General features: G+C 60.1%; 1 protein-coding gene across 1 annotated transcript; it reads left to right on the forward strand.

Moving 5' to 3' along the window:
- The first annotated feature begins 7,804 nt into the window (after nt 1-7,804).
- Nucleotides 7,805-12,160, forward strand: GOT1 (glutamic-oxaloacetic transaminase 1). Its single transcript, XM_052799291.1, has 9 exons — nt 7,805-8,018; nt 8,354-8,535; nt 9,118-9,241; nt 9,475-9,587; nt 9,782-9,886; nt 10,462-10,612; nt 10,748-10,913; nt 11,043-11,185; nt 11,472-12,160. Exons 1-9 carry the CDS (start codon nt 7,904-7,906, stop codon nt 11,609-11,611), a joined length of 1,239 nt encoding a protein of 412 aa, XP_052655251.1. The 5' UTR covers nt 7,805-7,903; the 3' UTR covers nt 11,612-12,160.
- The last annotated feature ends 997 nt before the right edge of the window (nt 12,161-13,157 follow it).

Raw genomic sequence — 13,157 nt, forward strand, 5'->3', positions numbered from 1 at the left:
TGACCCCTCGTCTGCCATTCCGTTTCCTTGGGTGCGCTGGGGGTGTGCGGTGCCACAGCAGACTCTGCTCAAAGCAGGTGTTGAAACCTGAAATGCTTGAGTGCGTAAGATCCTCGGCTGCATTTAGGGATGAAACCTAAAGCCTGTTTATGCTGCGAGCGTGTGCATAGAAGTGTAAGGTAGGGAATACGAGGGGGTGCTTGTGCAGTATCCCTCTGGCTGGGCAACACAGGCAGCGCCGAGCCCACTGCACCACTGAACGAGGAGCGAGCAATAACAGCAGGGTCTCTTTGCTGTCACTGCCTGGGCGATTGATATCTACAGTAGATCTGGTTAAAAACCTGTGGTTTCTGTGCAGTGATCCTGGCGAAAGTGTCACCGGCTGCTGCGCAGGCCCTTCCCAGCGGCTGGCCAGTGGGGTTTGGTGCAGGTCTCCCTGCTGCTGCTGCTGCTGCTGCTGCTGCTCCCGGGCAATTGTTGCTGTGCTTGTGGGAACGCAGTGGCTTGGGCTGTGCGGAGGTCAGTGCTTTTGTCTTGCTGCAGGGAGTTTATCTCTGCGGATCTTGCCTGCTTTCCTGGGTCAGGCTTCACCTCCGCTGTTATCAGCAAATGCAGGAACAGCCCGGTCCAGAGCCAGGCTGCGTAAGAACCTCTCGACCCCCTTGCAGCGGGAGGCTGTGCTCTCGCATCCCTCCCACGCTAACGGGCACTGGCCAGGCCGGAGCCCGAGGGCTGGGTATGGGATGTGCATGGCCCCGTGGTCGCCGTTCCCCCTGCACCGCTTCGGCAGTGCCGTTCCCGTGCACCCCGGCAGTGTGGGGCGCAGGCGGCGTGGGGCGCAGGCAGCGGGCACGGTGGCATGCTGGCAGCAGCCCCACACTTGCAGCCTTGTGTTTTGCAGCAGCGGCTGCAGCCAGCAGCAAAGGAGGAGGCAGCAGAGCTGTTGGGGCCCTCCCCAGTCTCATCTCCCGTTGGGTCCTCCACCCCAAACACAGAGAGGACAGATCCCCAGTGGCAGCGCCAGTGGCACCGATTCCCCCTTCCCTGCCGGGCTGCCCCGTCCCAGAACACCCTCCCCTTCCCAGCAGCTCCGGCCGGACCCCTCCAGCTGTCTCCAGAAACTCAAACCATTAGCATTTCCTGTTCAAACATTTCTAATAAATAAATGGAGACATCATGCCACAAGCCCGCAAGTGACCCAGAGGCGGGTCCGAGGCCGGGATGGACACGACCACCCAGCGCCCGACCCCCTGGCTGGGCGCCAGCCCTGCCTTTGTTTGAATTCCCGGGTGAGTAAGCACTCGGCTGACGCCAGCCCAAACGCCGTAAGAAATTATTTTTGATATTAAATAAATTGTTTTCAGTAAATCTGTTCCTACACCAAGGTCCAGAAACTACCCGCAACACCAGGCTCCCTGCAAGGGAGCTGGAGTCCTCTTTCCTGGCCTCGTCCCAGCCATGCCGGGGCAAACGCCCTGCCCGGAGGGGTCCAGCTGGGACTGGCTGTGCTACAGATGTCTCCGTCCTGCTGGCCCCACGGGTGCAGCCGGGCTTCTGCAGCTGCCCAGCAGCCTGGGCATGCCGCGGCGGAGTAGCTCCCTGTGACATGTCGGGTGTCTCTGTCCCAAGGCACGAGCAAGTCTCGCTGGTGAGGGGGCAGAGGCTTGGACATGGGGTTTGCTACCTCTGGGGGTGGCAGCTATCTCCCCATATCAGACCTCCCAAAAATAGCTTCCTTGGCTATGCAGAAGTCCATCCCTCGACATAGCAGTGCCTGTCCTGCTCCAGGGCTGGGGATGCTTGGGAACCGACAGCCCAGTCTTTTCTCCATTGGTCCTCTGCACCCTTGGGAAACCATCTTTAATGTGCCGGCTACCGGGCATCAGCGCCTGGGCAGGTCATTGTCCACAGACCGGTCTCCTGACATCTGCCAGTGGGTGCTGATGCAAAAGGAAATATTAGGGGAAAGCAGATCTCTGAAACGCGCTTTCCCAGCCCCAGTGGCTCATCCCATGGCGAGCACTGGGACCAGCCCATCCCTTGCCCCTTTCAGGGCCAGCGCTTCTCCGGGGTGCCTGTGCTCCTCCTGGGTGCCTGGGGGATGAGCGGATGCAGTAGAAGTGAGCATGGCCATGGGGTAGGTCCTGAGTAGTCCATGGGCCAGGCTGGCACTCCAGGGACATCAGGACTGATGTGCAAAATCGGTTTGAATAGCGAAATGGTGAACCTCTGGCTGCGCCCAGGCAGCAGCAATGGCAGGAGAGTTTGAGCCTGATTGGGCTGGTGGATATGCTCCTTCTTGGGAGTGCACAGGCTTTGTCCTCACTGCTCTGGGTTGCTCTCTGTCTTTCAGCTGGAAGCAAAGAAGATGGATATGGAGCTAACCAAGCTCTGTCATGGTGGCAATTAAGAAGAATACCAGGAATATAGCTTCCACTAATTTTTTAATTTTGTTTTGCTGAAGCCAAAACTTCCTTCAGGAACATGGTGTTTAAAGGCCAAATTTTGCTGTTGAAATTTTCTGAAGCATTTAAAGAGGATGAAATTTTCCTTCAAAGAAAAGATGTAGATGTTCTGCTCCAGAAGTCTTCATTCAGTGGGATGTTACGCTCTGGCATTATAAGACTTCAGAAACTGAAATGCAGTGAAACCACATTTTAAATAATTTGGTTTATGGAGAAATTATAAAGTCTTTTCTGATTTGGAATTATTTCATTTCTTTAGAGCTTCTGCCTTGCTCAAGGGAAACTCCTGTTGCTCCCACCTACAGCAGGCGAGAGAGGAGGTGGGACGATGTGTCAGGGGTCAGGCAGCCACCACGGGCACAGCACCCGAGTGAGCGGCTACCGAGCAGCCGTGTGTTCACCTGCAGCTCAGCAGAGCAGGAACTGATTTTTTTTTTATGCTGGTGGGTGAAATCCCTGGCACTCCCTATCTGTGTGTGCAGTGGGGCTGGCGTGGGCGGGAGGGCAGGAGGTGGATGCTGCAGGGCAGTGTGGCCGGGGGCTCAGCCTCAGGGGCACTGTGGAGCTGTGGATGGGCGCTGCCCGTCCCCAGCCATGCTGGGATCTGAGCTGCTGCCGGTGCCCCGGTGCAGCAGGAAGGCAGTGGCAGGGGCCCCTTCCCAGCCCCTGACGGTGCCCCTCTGCAGGACCTGCGGCCCCGGCTGCCACCAGGGCTCGGTGCCATCAGCACTCGCAGGCGCTGACAGACGGACCAGGCAAGGGGCTGGCGGGGGCCGGAAACTCCTGATCCCTCTTTATCTGCCCCTCACCCCGCTCTCTCATCTCCCCGTCACGCTCTCCGTCTCGCCTGGTATCTCGCGCTCCTGTTACCGTGCCTCCCCGGCTGCTGGGGGGGCTGCCTGCCCCTCACAGCACCCCGTAACCAGGCACTGGCCCTGCACTCCCCCATCCCAGCCACAGTGCCGGGTCCCAGAGACCCCAGGACCTGCTGGGCTCGCTGCCTGCAAGGAGCACCAGCCCTGAGCGAGGGGAGGCATCTCAGGTGCCTCCGTCCTGTGTTTGCACACTGAGCATCAGCCACAGCGGCAGGCAGGTGCCTGGGATGGAGCTCTGTGGCTGCAGTGCATTGCAGGTTGGAGTGGGAGGAAAGGATCAGGCCCAGCTCAGCATCATCATGTGCACTGAGGAGGTGAAGGAGGCTCACTGCTGTCTTCCCCAAATGTGCCAGCTGCTCCTGGGCTAGGGTCCAGCTGGGTACCAGCTCAAAACCAAGCATGAACCTTTCACTTGGCTCTCCTGGCACCCCTGATCCCCATCGCTCCATTGCAAACCCACTGCCCCAGCTGGGCAGGGTGGTGGTGGTGGTGGGGGTGTCAGGATCCGCAGTTAATGTAGCTGCCCCTAAACGCACTGCCAGAGATCAGCTAATCTGATAATTACAGCAACAAAAGCCATTTAGACAAACCATGACCTGACCCCGGGAGCTTGGAATGAAAACATTTTACCCTCCTCTGTCTGGATCCTGCACTGAGAAAACATCTGTATTCGGAGGATGGCTGGGAAAACAGCCCCTGCGCAGCACCCACTGGGAACGGCCGTGGCTCTGCTCCCTGCCCGCACACTGCCTGCACCCAATCTTAGCCTGAGATGGGCAGCGCCTTGGGGCAGGGCAGCCTAAACCCTTGCTGTGATGCTGGGATCGAGGGTGCCCTGGCGCTGGGCTCTTTGGCAAGGAGGAGGATGAGATAGAGGCTGTAGGGGGTGTGAGGATGGACCTTGCAAGGGGGAGTGAAGGGGACGGGGTGAGCAGAGCTCATCTGTACTGTCCCAGGAAGGGCTTTTTCCAGGCCCACGTGGGGCTCAACAGTGCAGGGAGGGCAGCACCTGGTCCTCAGTGGTGCCCACATCCCTGCAGCAGCCTGAGCTCTGCAGGAGCCGGGCTGGCCGCCGAGCCCCCCTACCTCTGGCTCCCAGGAGGGGCTGAGTGCGGGGGGCCGTGCCTGCGTGAGGTGCGGCAGTGCATGCCCAGGGGGGCTCCTTCGCTCTGGGTAAGGTGCGCAAGCCTCCCCATTGAGTGGCAGGTCATTGCTGGCTGTCAGTCGGAGGCAGGAGATGAAGGGAGGGTTGCCTCAGGGCCGGCTCCCATGTTTCTTCTGCTTTTACATACATTCTGGTGGCACCCTTTGTGTAGGCTGGGGAGATGAAAGCTCAGGGCCAGAGGGATCTTGCTAACCCACAGCCACCCGGCTCGGGGCCCGGCGGCCTGCTGCTTTGTGCCTGTCTGTCTTGTTCCTGCATCTGTTCCCAGCAGAGCCCCGCTCTGCGCCGCCAAGGGCATGGGACGCTGGCCGGGCTGGGGGCAGCCAGGCGCACCGGCAGGTAACTCCTGCTGGGTCAGTGACCCCGGCCTCGCAGGCACAGGCAGCAGCACAGACGGTCTCCTCCGGGCCAGCAGCACTGAACTCAGGCTGCCCAGGAGCCCCTGAGGAAGGAGAGCAAGACAGTGCTGATTTCGGGAAACCGCATTTTTTTCCTGCGACTGCCACTGCTCAGCCTGCTCTGGCAGTCCCAAGCAGTGGCTTGGTGCAGCCAGCTTGGCAGGCAGAACCCCTGCGCTGTTGTGACTTCCCTGCTCTGCACTGGGAAAGGGCTTGGCCATGTCCCCAAATATCCCAGTGCTCTTTGGAGAGTGGTGGGATTAGAAACCAGTAAGCATGGTGAGAGCCTGCCACTCTGGGGACTCCCCAGCATTTCTGCCTGCTCCAGAAATAGGATGCTCTAAGCAGCCTTGGTCAGCTTTTCCCATTGCAGCATCCCACTTGTGCAGTGCTTTACTCCTCGTGAGCAGAAAACACGATTCACCCTGTGGTGGGCTACCCCCATTTACCTCTGATGCTCTTGTTCTCATCAGCTGCTTCCCTGCTCAGCACTGCAGCATCTCATTTAGCAGCATCCACAGACCTCAAGAAACCCAAGCGTTCTTGATCCAGTTGGGGTTAGAGTTAAGCTTAGCGTTAGAGTTAAGGGTAGGGTTAGATTTAAGGTTAGGGCTAGAGTTAAGGGTGGGAGTCAGAAATGCCCTCACAAGGTCAGGCATTTGCAGGGGCTCACAGCTATTGCAGAGAGCGGACCTGAAGCCCTTTCTGGGTTTCCACTTGGCCTTTTCTCAAGGTCCGATAGAGGTTTTGTCTGAGTTGGGCTAAAAACCCCACCAGGGCCAAGGCTTTGGTCTAGTGCTACTGTCTTGCTCCTCTGCCTTTCCCATTACGCTGTTTTCTCCAGAGGCAGGAGCGTTGGCATGCTGCTGCGCCGCCAGGCAGCTCTACCTCTTCCCTGCTCTCATGCTAAGCAGAAAGTGCACTGGGCAGTTCTTCCAGGTGCTGCCCGGAGCTGGGGGAGGCAAGGGCTGTGCCCCCGGGCTCCCTCCCAGGCAGCCGGGCTGCGGAGCCACCTTGGGCATGGGAGGGGGGGGAGGAGCCAAACTGGTTTTCAGAGGGATCTTGGCTGGGTTAACAAAGGGTTGTATGACACGGGTTGTCTGCAAAAGCGTTTGGGGACAGCATGGCCTTTCCTGTCCCGTATCCCCGTGCTTTATGTCACGAGGGGCGGGGGGGGGTCGCGCTGCCGGGGGTTTTCGCGGCGTCCTTCCCCTTTCCCTCGAAGCCTTTCCCAGATGCTGCAGGGTCGCGGGCGGATTCCCACAAACTTTAGAAGCCGCTTGAGCCAGGCGGCGGGTTCCTAACGGAGCCGGCCATGCACCGGGGAGCAGCGAGCCCCCTCCCCGGGGATGCGCGGCGGGGAGCGGCGGGCGGGATGCTCGGGTGGCCCCGGGCCGCCCGTCCCCCCGGGCCGGGCCGGGCCGGAGCCGGTGACGCCTTGCTGTGCCGCTCCCCGCGGGGGTTGCGGGGTAAGCGGCGGGGCAAGCGGCGGGGCCGGTCCCGGCGGCGGCGGCGGCGGCGGCGGCGGCGCGATGCGCGGGCCGGCTCTGCCCTCTGCCGACACCCCCCCAGCACAGCCGCCGCTCCCGGCCGTGTGCCTCTCCGCCGCGCCCCGCGACGGCGTCCGCCCCAACGCCCAGGGACCCCAGAGGTCCCCGCACGGCTGGAGGGAGGCTCCCCGGGCGGTGGGCGGCCCGCAAGAGCCACAGAGGCTCGGGGCCCCCCGTGGGAAGCGCTGCGCCTTCGGGAAGGATGCAGAGCTGGACGGCAAGGTGCCACGAGAAATTCCCTGCGGATAAGCACGATGCCGTGCGCTCGGGGAGAAGGGCCCCGAGCTAAGCAGTGATCCCAAAGGCTCCCCGTGGGCCAGAGCAGGGTTCGCCTTGGCGGTGGTTGCCACCGGCCGGAGGCTCTTGCTGGGAGGGGAGAAGCCCCCAGGTGACCCCGGGGTTTCTCCGGGGCTGGGAGGCTCTCAGGGGGCTACCCCACAGCCTGACCTGCAGGTGGCCGGGAATCGGGAAAGTGCCTTAAAAACCCCGGGGCAGCTGCACTGGAGGGTCCCCGAGACCCGCCCTGGGGTGGAAACACCCCCCCGCCCTCACAGCCCTCCTCGTCCCGGTCACCGCACCCCTGGGAGCACCCTGCACCCCGGGCACTGCACCTGCACCCACCACACCCGGGCACGGCCCTCCTAGCACCCCCCTAGCCTTGCACCCTGGCATCCTCCCGCACCCCCGGGCACGGCCCTGCACGGCCCCCCGGGGCTGTCGTGCGCCCCAGCTTTGCACTCCAGGGCTGATCTGCACCCACGCATACGCTGCACCCCGGGTCCCCTATGGGGACCGTGCCGTGACCCCCGAGCACTGCACCCCCGAGCGCTGCCGCAGAGCAGCGCTGCCTCGGGCACGACATCCCCGGCAGCACCCCGTACCACGGGCATTGCACCACGGGACCACCCCGCAACCCCATCGCTGCCGCTCCCGGACCTCCCCCCCCGGGACGCTGCACCCCCGCAGCCCCTGTGACGGCTCTGCACCCCTGCGCCGCGGCCCCGGGCCTGCCGGCACCCCCCGATCGCGGCCCTGGTCCCGGTCCCGGCCGCGGTCCTGGTCCCGGCCCCACGCCGCGCCCCCGGGCGCTGCACCCCGGGGCGGCCCCGCCGCGCGTCGCCCGCCCAACCCGCGCGCGCCGAGGAGGGGGTGGGGCCGGGGGGGGGGGGACGCCGGCGGCCAATAGGCAGCGCCTGCGTCTCCGCGCCGCTCGCGTCACCGGGCGCCGCGGCCGCCGCCGGCCGGCGGCCCCGCCGCGATTGGCTGCGCGCGCTCCGCCCGAGGGGCCGCAGGGCCGCCGCTGGCTGGCGGCGGGGGCGGGGCCGCCGGCTGCCCGCTGATTGGCGGCGGCGTGCGGCGGCGCCGCCCCGCCGGTGAAGGTGAGCGTCTCCTCCAGGCGCCGCGCGCCGCCCGTAACGGAGCGGAGCAGAGCGGAGGGGGCTGCGCCGCCATGGCCGCCTCCATCTTCACCGCCGTCCCCCGCGCCCCGCCTGTCGCCGTCTTCAAGCTCACGGCGGACTTCCGGGAGGACGGGGACGCGCGGAAGGTCAACCTGGGCGTGGGCGGTGAGTCCGCGGCCTCCCCCCGGCCCGGCGGGGCCCTTCTCTGCGGGGCAGGCCCGCCGGCGCCCTTGCGGCGGCCCCGGCACCTGCCGGAGCGACTGGGCGGCAGCGGCGGGACCCGGGCTCGAAAGGTCACCGGGCCGCGGCGAGGCTGGGTGCGGGCGGGGCGGGGGCAGGGCAGGCAGCGGGTCACCGGCGAGCGTCAAGGTCGTGGGGGCGGCCCCGCGCCGGCCTGCCTGCCGTTCTCGGGTGTCGGTGCCCCGGACAGGCCCCACCGGGGACCGGGAGGCCCAGCATCCCGCCGGGTGTAGGAAGGACGGCTCTCCTTCTCCTCGCAGCCTACCGCACGGACGAGGGGCAGCCATGGGTCCTGCCGGTGGTGAAGAAGGTGGAGCAGATGATCGCCAACGACCACAGCCTGAATCACGAGTACCTGCCAATCCTGGGCCTGCCCGAGTTCCGGGCCAACGCCTCCCGGATCGCCCTGGGTGACGACAGCCCCGCCATCAAGGAGAACCGGGTAGGTGGTGGACAGGGAGCGAGACCGCTCCTTGCTGGGAGAGCCACTGGGACCCCCAGCGTGTCTACACGGCAGACAGAGCAGAAGAGCACAAATGTGCGGAGTAACTGCATTTTGGCGGGATTTGGGGATTGCTCTGACGTGGTCTTTACTGGTCGTAGGTTACTTGATGAAGCCGTGTACTTGAAGCTGTTTGTGCAAGTAGTCGTAGTTTTTGGGAAAGACCGGACGTGGGCTGTGATTGGAATTTGTTTTTTCCTTCATCTTTTAACGGTTGCCCCACGGGAAACTGAAGTCGGATAATAGACTACCTTTCCTGAAATAAGCTGCTAGCTGGGAATCTGCTCTGTGCCAAAAAGTAACGGGAATAACTGGAGTCTATTTATAACTGTAGAAGGTGTCTGGATGGGCCTGAGCGCTGAAGGAGGTTGAAGACCACTGGAAGGGGATGGTGTCCTGCCTGGGGCGACCCCAGGGAGCACGTCTGGGATCCTGTCTCGCTCTTGCAAGCGCCGCTGTTCTCTGCACACTGAAGGCGAGGTTGACCCGGGTGGACCCTGCTGGCAACTCTCTCTGTTGCAGATTGGAAGTGTTCAGTCCTTGGGCGGGACAGGCGCTCTGCGTATCGGCGCGGAGTTTCTGAAGCGGTGGTACAATGGAAACAACAACACGGCGACCCCGGTCTACATCTCCGCTCCGTCCTGGGGTGAGTGCTGTCGTCAGTGCTGCTGCCTCCTTGCAGAGAGCCCTGTGGGTCAGTGGGTGAGGGAGGCACGGCAGGGGCCTGGGCGGTGAGAGAGGGGCCTTCCCCTTGTGGGTTAAGGGAGCGTAAGTGTCTCCGTCACGTATTTTAGTGGCATTTAGGGAGGTACTGGGACTGGAGAAGGTGGCTTGCCGGAGGTGGGGTCCACTTTTCTGAAAAATGATTTCTTTCCTCAGAGAACCACAACTCTGTGTTTGTGGATGCTGGCTTTAAAGATATTAGAACCTACCACTACTGGGATGCTGCCAAGAGGGGTCTGGATCTCCAGGGGCTGCTGGATGACATGGAGGTGAGTAAAAGTGGCATGGGATGGGCGGAGCTTGGTGCTGTGCTGTTGGCAGCTGGCTGGGCTCTTGTGTGCTGTGCCTGGAAGTGGATCTCTGCAAAAGAGACTGCTAGTGCGCAGAGTAGCTCAGGCCTCTCCCTCTGCTGTGGGTGCCCAGTCTCATCCGTGTGTGTGATCAAGACCTAATCTCTCCTCAGAAAGCCCCAGAGTTCTCCATTTTCATCCTCCATGCCTGTGCGCACAACCCAACGGGCACAGACCCTACTCCTGACCAGTGGAAGCAGATTGCTGCTGTTATGAAGGTATGGGCTGCTGCTAGGGCTAAAGCAGTGCTGAGGGGACAGGTAGCTCTTGAGCCAGCCAGAGCACTTGCATCCAAAATGGGCTCTAGGGAATGGCATGAGGTGTAGCAGGAGCTGGAAGACTCCTGCTTGGCAGGTGTTGAAGGGAGAGGTTGACAGGATGCTGGTTGTCTGTGCACAGAGGATAGAAGCATCCCAGTTCTGCTCGTGTCTCCAAGTTCTTGCTTTCAAACTCTGTGGCATGAGCTGCAGTGAGGTTTCTCATACTGGGAAGATTATCCACGGGCACCTGCTTTTCACAGGTGCTGGACAGTAGGATATAAGGTGGTGCATCTCTTGTGCCTGTGTCCTCAAATGCAGTTTTATCCTGCATTTGACCTTTTATTGACCACTTCAGTCTTCCTATTCTTTTACCCCAGTAGAAAGAAAATATCCTAGTCTGGTGTTGCAGGACCATGTTTCCTTTGAATTCACCCAGAAGCTCAATGGTCATTTTTCCCTCCTATGGGGACAGCGGGGGGTAAAGTGAAGGTTGTGGGGAAGGGGTTTCCCTCTAACACTGTTCCTCCTTGCAGCGCCGGTTCCTGTTTCCGTTCTTCGACTCGGCGTACCAAGGTTTTGCCTCTGGCAGCCTGGACAAGGATGCCTGGGCTGTGCGATACTTTGTCTCCGAGGGCTTTGAGCTCTTCTGTGCACAGTCGTTTTCCAAGAACTTTGGGCTCTACAGTGAGTGTCTGGCAGTAAGCTGGCCCAGTAGCATCATACCCAGACAGATGGGGCTGGCATGCTGGGGGGTGGGGAGAGCACTGCCTTGCCATGATGTGTGCAACCAATGGCTCATGTCTCTTGGCTTGTCCGCAGATGAACGTGTGGGGAACCTGACTGTGGTGGGGAAGGATGCAGACAATGTGCAGCGTGTGCTTTCCCAGATGGAGAAGATTGTGCGCACCACTTGGTCCAACCCTCCCTCCCAGGGAGCACGCATTGTGGCAACTACGCTTTCTTCCCCGCAGCTCTTTGCTGAGTGGTACGTGTTGCCAGGGCTGGTGGGAGAGGGAAAGGGGGGGGAAGCTGTCTCCCTGAGTGCCAGGCTTGGCCAGATGGCTCCAAACCAGACAGGTGCCTGTCCTCACGCTCTGCTTCCTGCCTGCTGCAGGAAAGACAATGTGAAGATGATGGCAGATCGGGTCTTGCTGATGCGGTCAGAGCTCCGGTCTCGACTAGAGTCTCTGGGGACCCCGGGCACCTGGAACCACATCACAGAGCAGATTGGCATGTTTAGCTTCACAGGGTTGAACCGTAAGTACCAGGTGGCCTGGTGAAGGGAGTATTGGGTGAGGACGGTTATGCTGGGGGTTGAACTGGGCTGAAGCAGTCCAGGCAGGAATCTCTCAGGGACCTTACTGGTGTCCTGGCATCACTGCCTCTGTGGCTAGGCAGGGATGAAGCATCAGACAGCATTTTAGTGGCCAGTGCTCGAAGTTTTCTGCTTGTTGTGAAAGATTCAAGCAGCCTCGACTGGTTCTTTGGGCTTTTCTGATCTGTGGGGTCATGGCTCTGACCTGATGTCCAATTTTTTCCCCAGCCAAGCAGGTGGAGTACATGATCAAGGAAAAACACATCTACCTGATGGCTAGTGGGCGCATCAACATGTGTGGCCTGACTACCAAGAACCTGGACTATGTGGCCAAGTCCATCCATGAAGCCGTCACAAAAATCCAATGAAGCACATGAACAACCAAACTTACATGAAGTCACCAAAGCTGTAGTGTGTAGTCCGTGTCTTTCCCTGCCTGTGGCTTGCCTTGTCCCACACCTCTTGGGGTTTAATAAAGGTGGGAGCGGTAGCTGAATCGGGGATAATCATCTTTTGTCCTTTTTGAAGTACTCCTTGCAGTATGGTAAGCCAGTGCCCCCAAGAGGGTGGGGGCAGCATGAGCTGCCTTGGCTCTTGTTTGACTGACAGCAGCCTGGTCTTCAGGCACTTAGAGCTGCATCTTTAGCACATCCACATCAACTCCATGTAACTGATCAGTTTGATCTAGGTGAAGTCTGGTGCCGGTGCAATGCGCTGTGGGATAACAGCCCAGTCGGTTGGGATCTTTTATGGCTTGTGAACTAATGTCACTTGGTAGTATTTTGGGGAGGGGCAAAGCTGTTGCTGGCTTCCCCCCCACCCCGAGTTCTGAGCCTTATGCGAGCAAACATTCGTAATTGTGATAATTGCTTCTTTGTGTTGCTGACAGAAAATTAAACCTTCATCTCTGAACACTACCCCCGCCTTGTGTGATGAGCCTTCAGCCTGCGCTAACATCTTCCCAGGCTGAGGTTAAAGCCTCAGCATCCTGGTTTGCCCACTGGGTCTTACTCAGTTTGTTTCAAGGCTTTCCCTTTCTCCCTCATGGTGTGTTGCATCTCTGATGGTCATGGTTGCTACTAATGGGGCACAGTTCTATTGGGAGAGTGTAGCTAAGGGCTCCCTGTGGCTCTACATGAAGCTCCTCCTATGCCCGTCTTGCGTTCCTCTTTCTGTTCCCCTGCCCTGTGCTGTCCAGCTCATCCTGTCTGTCTGTATGTGCTTGCTTTCTGGATGGTCATGTGTTACCCGGCCATCTGGCCACCTCTCCCTGGCCCAGAGCTCCTGGCCTGCTGCTAATGTGTTGAAAAGCAGGTCTTTCCTGTTCCTCCTCAGCAGGCCCCTGGTGAACTGCCACCTACTCCCCCTGGCTTCAGTGGGACCTGCCAGCAACAGCCTGTGTTTCTGGCACTGAAAAAGAGCTGGGACCATCTGCTGCTGCTCTCTGCAGTCACTGTTTGCAGATCTATTTGTGAGCTGATACCACTACCTTGACAGAGCAGCCTCCTGCCAAGATCTTGGTGAAGAAAGGGGAACAGCCCCTTTCCTTGAGTCAGTTAGCAACACCCACTGTTGCCCTGATGGATTTTGCTTGTGCTGCAGCTTAGACAGTAAAGGTGAAAATGGTGCTTTGTTCCCGTGTTGTGTTTGCAGAGAGACAGTGCATGGGGGTCTCATTTGTCCTTTTCAGATTAGTGTTCATGTCACATAAGAGAGTGAGGCAGAGGCAGCCTTTCCTCTGTGCAGGTGCAGAGCTTTTTCTCATCTTGGTGTCCACCTGCAGCTGGGATGATGGGGTAGTGGTTGTTAAAGGATGACTTCTAGGGGTGATCTCAGGAGAAGGAGTTGAAGAAATCAACTCTGCCTTTGTTATTTCTGACATCTGCTTACACTTCTGTCCTTGCAGACCTCTAG

The sequence above is a fragment of the Harpia harpyja genome, chromosome 10 (assembly GCF_026419915.1).
Source record: "Harpia harpyja isolate bHarHar1 chromosome 10, bHarHar1 primary haplotype, whole genome shotgun sequence".
Lineage (NCBI taxonomy): Eukaryota > Metazoa > Chordata > Aves > Accipitriformes > Accipitridae > Harpia > Harpia harpyja.

Coding starts and splice junctions, on each gene's coding strand:
- GOT1 (XM_052799291.1), top strand. CDS start 7,904: ATGGCCGCCTCCATCTTCACCGCCGTCCCCCGCGCCCCGCCTGTCGCC. Junction 9,887..10,461: donor AGATTGCTGCTGTTATGAAG/GTATGGGCTGCT, acceptor TCCTCCTTGCAG/CGCCGGTTCCTGTTTCCGTT. Junction 10,613..10,747: donor CAAGAACTTTGGGCTCTACA/GTGAGTGTCTGG, acceptor GCTTGTCCGCAG/ATGAACGTGTGGGGAACCTG.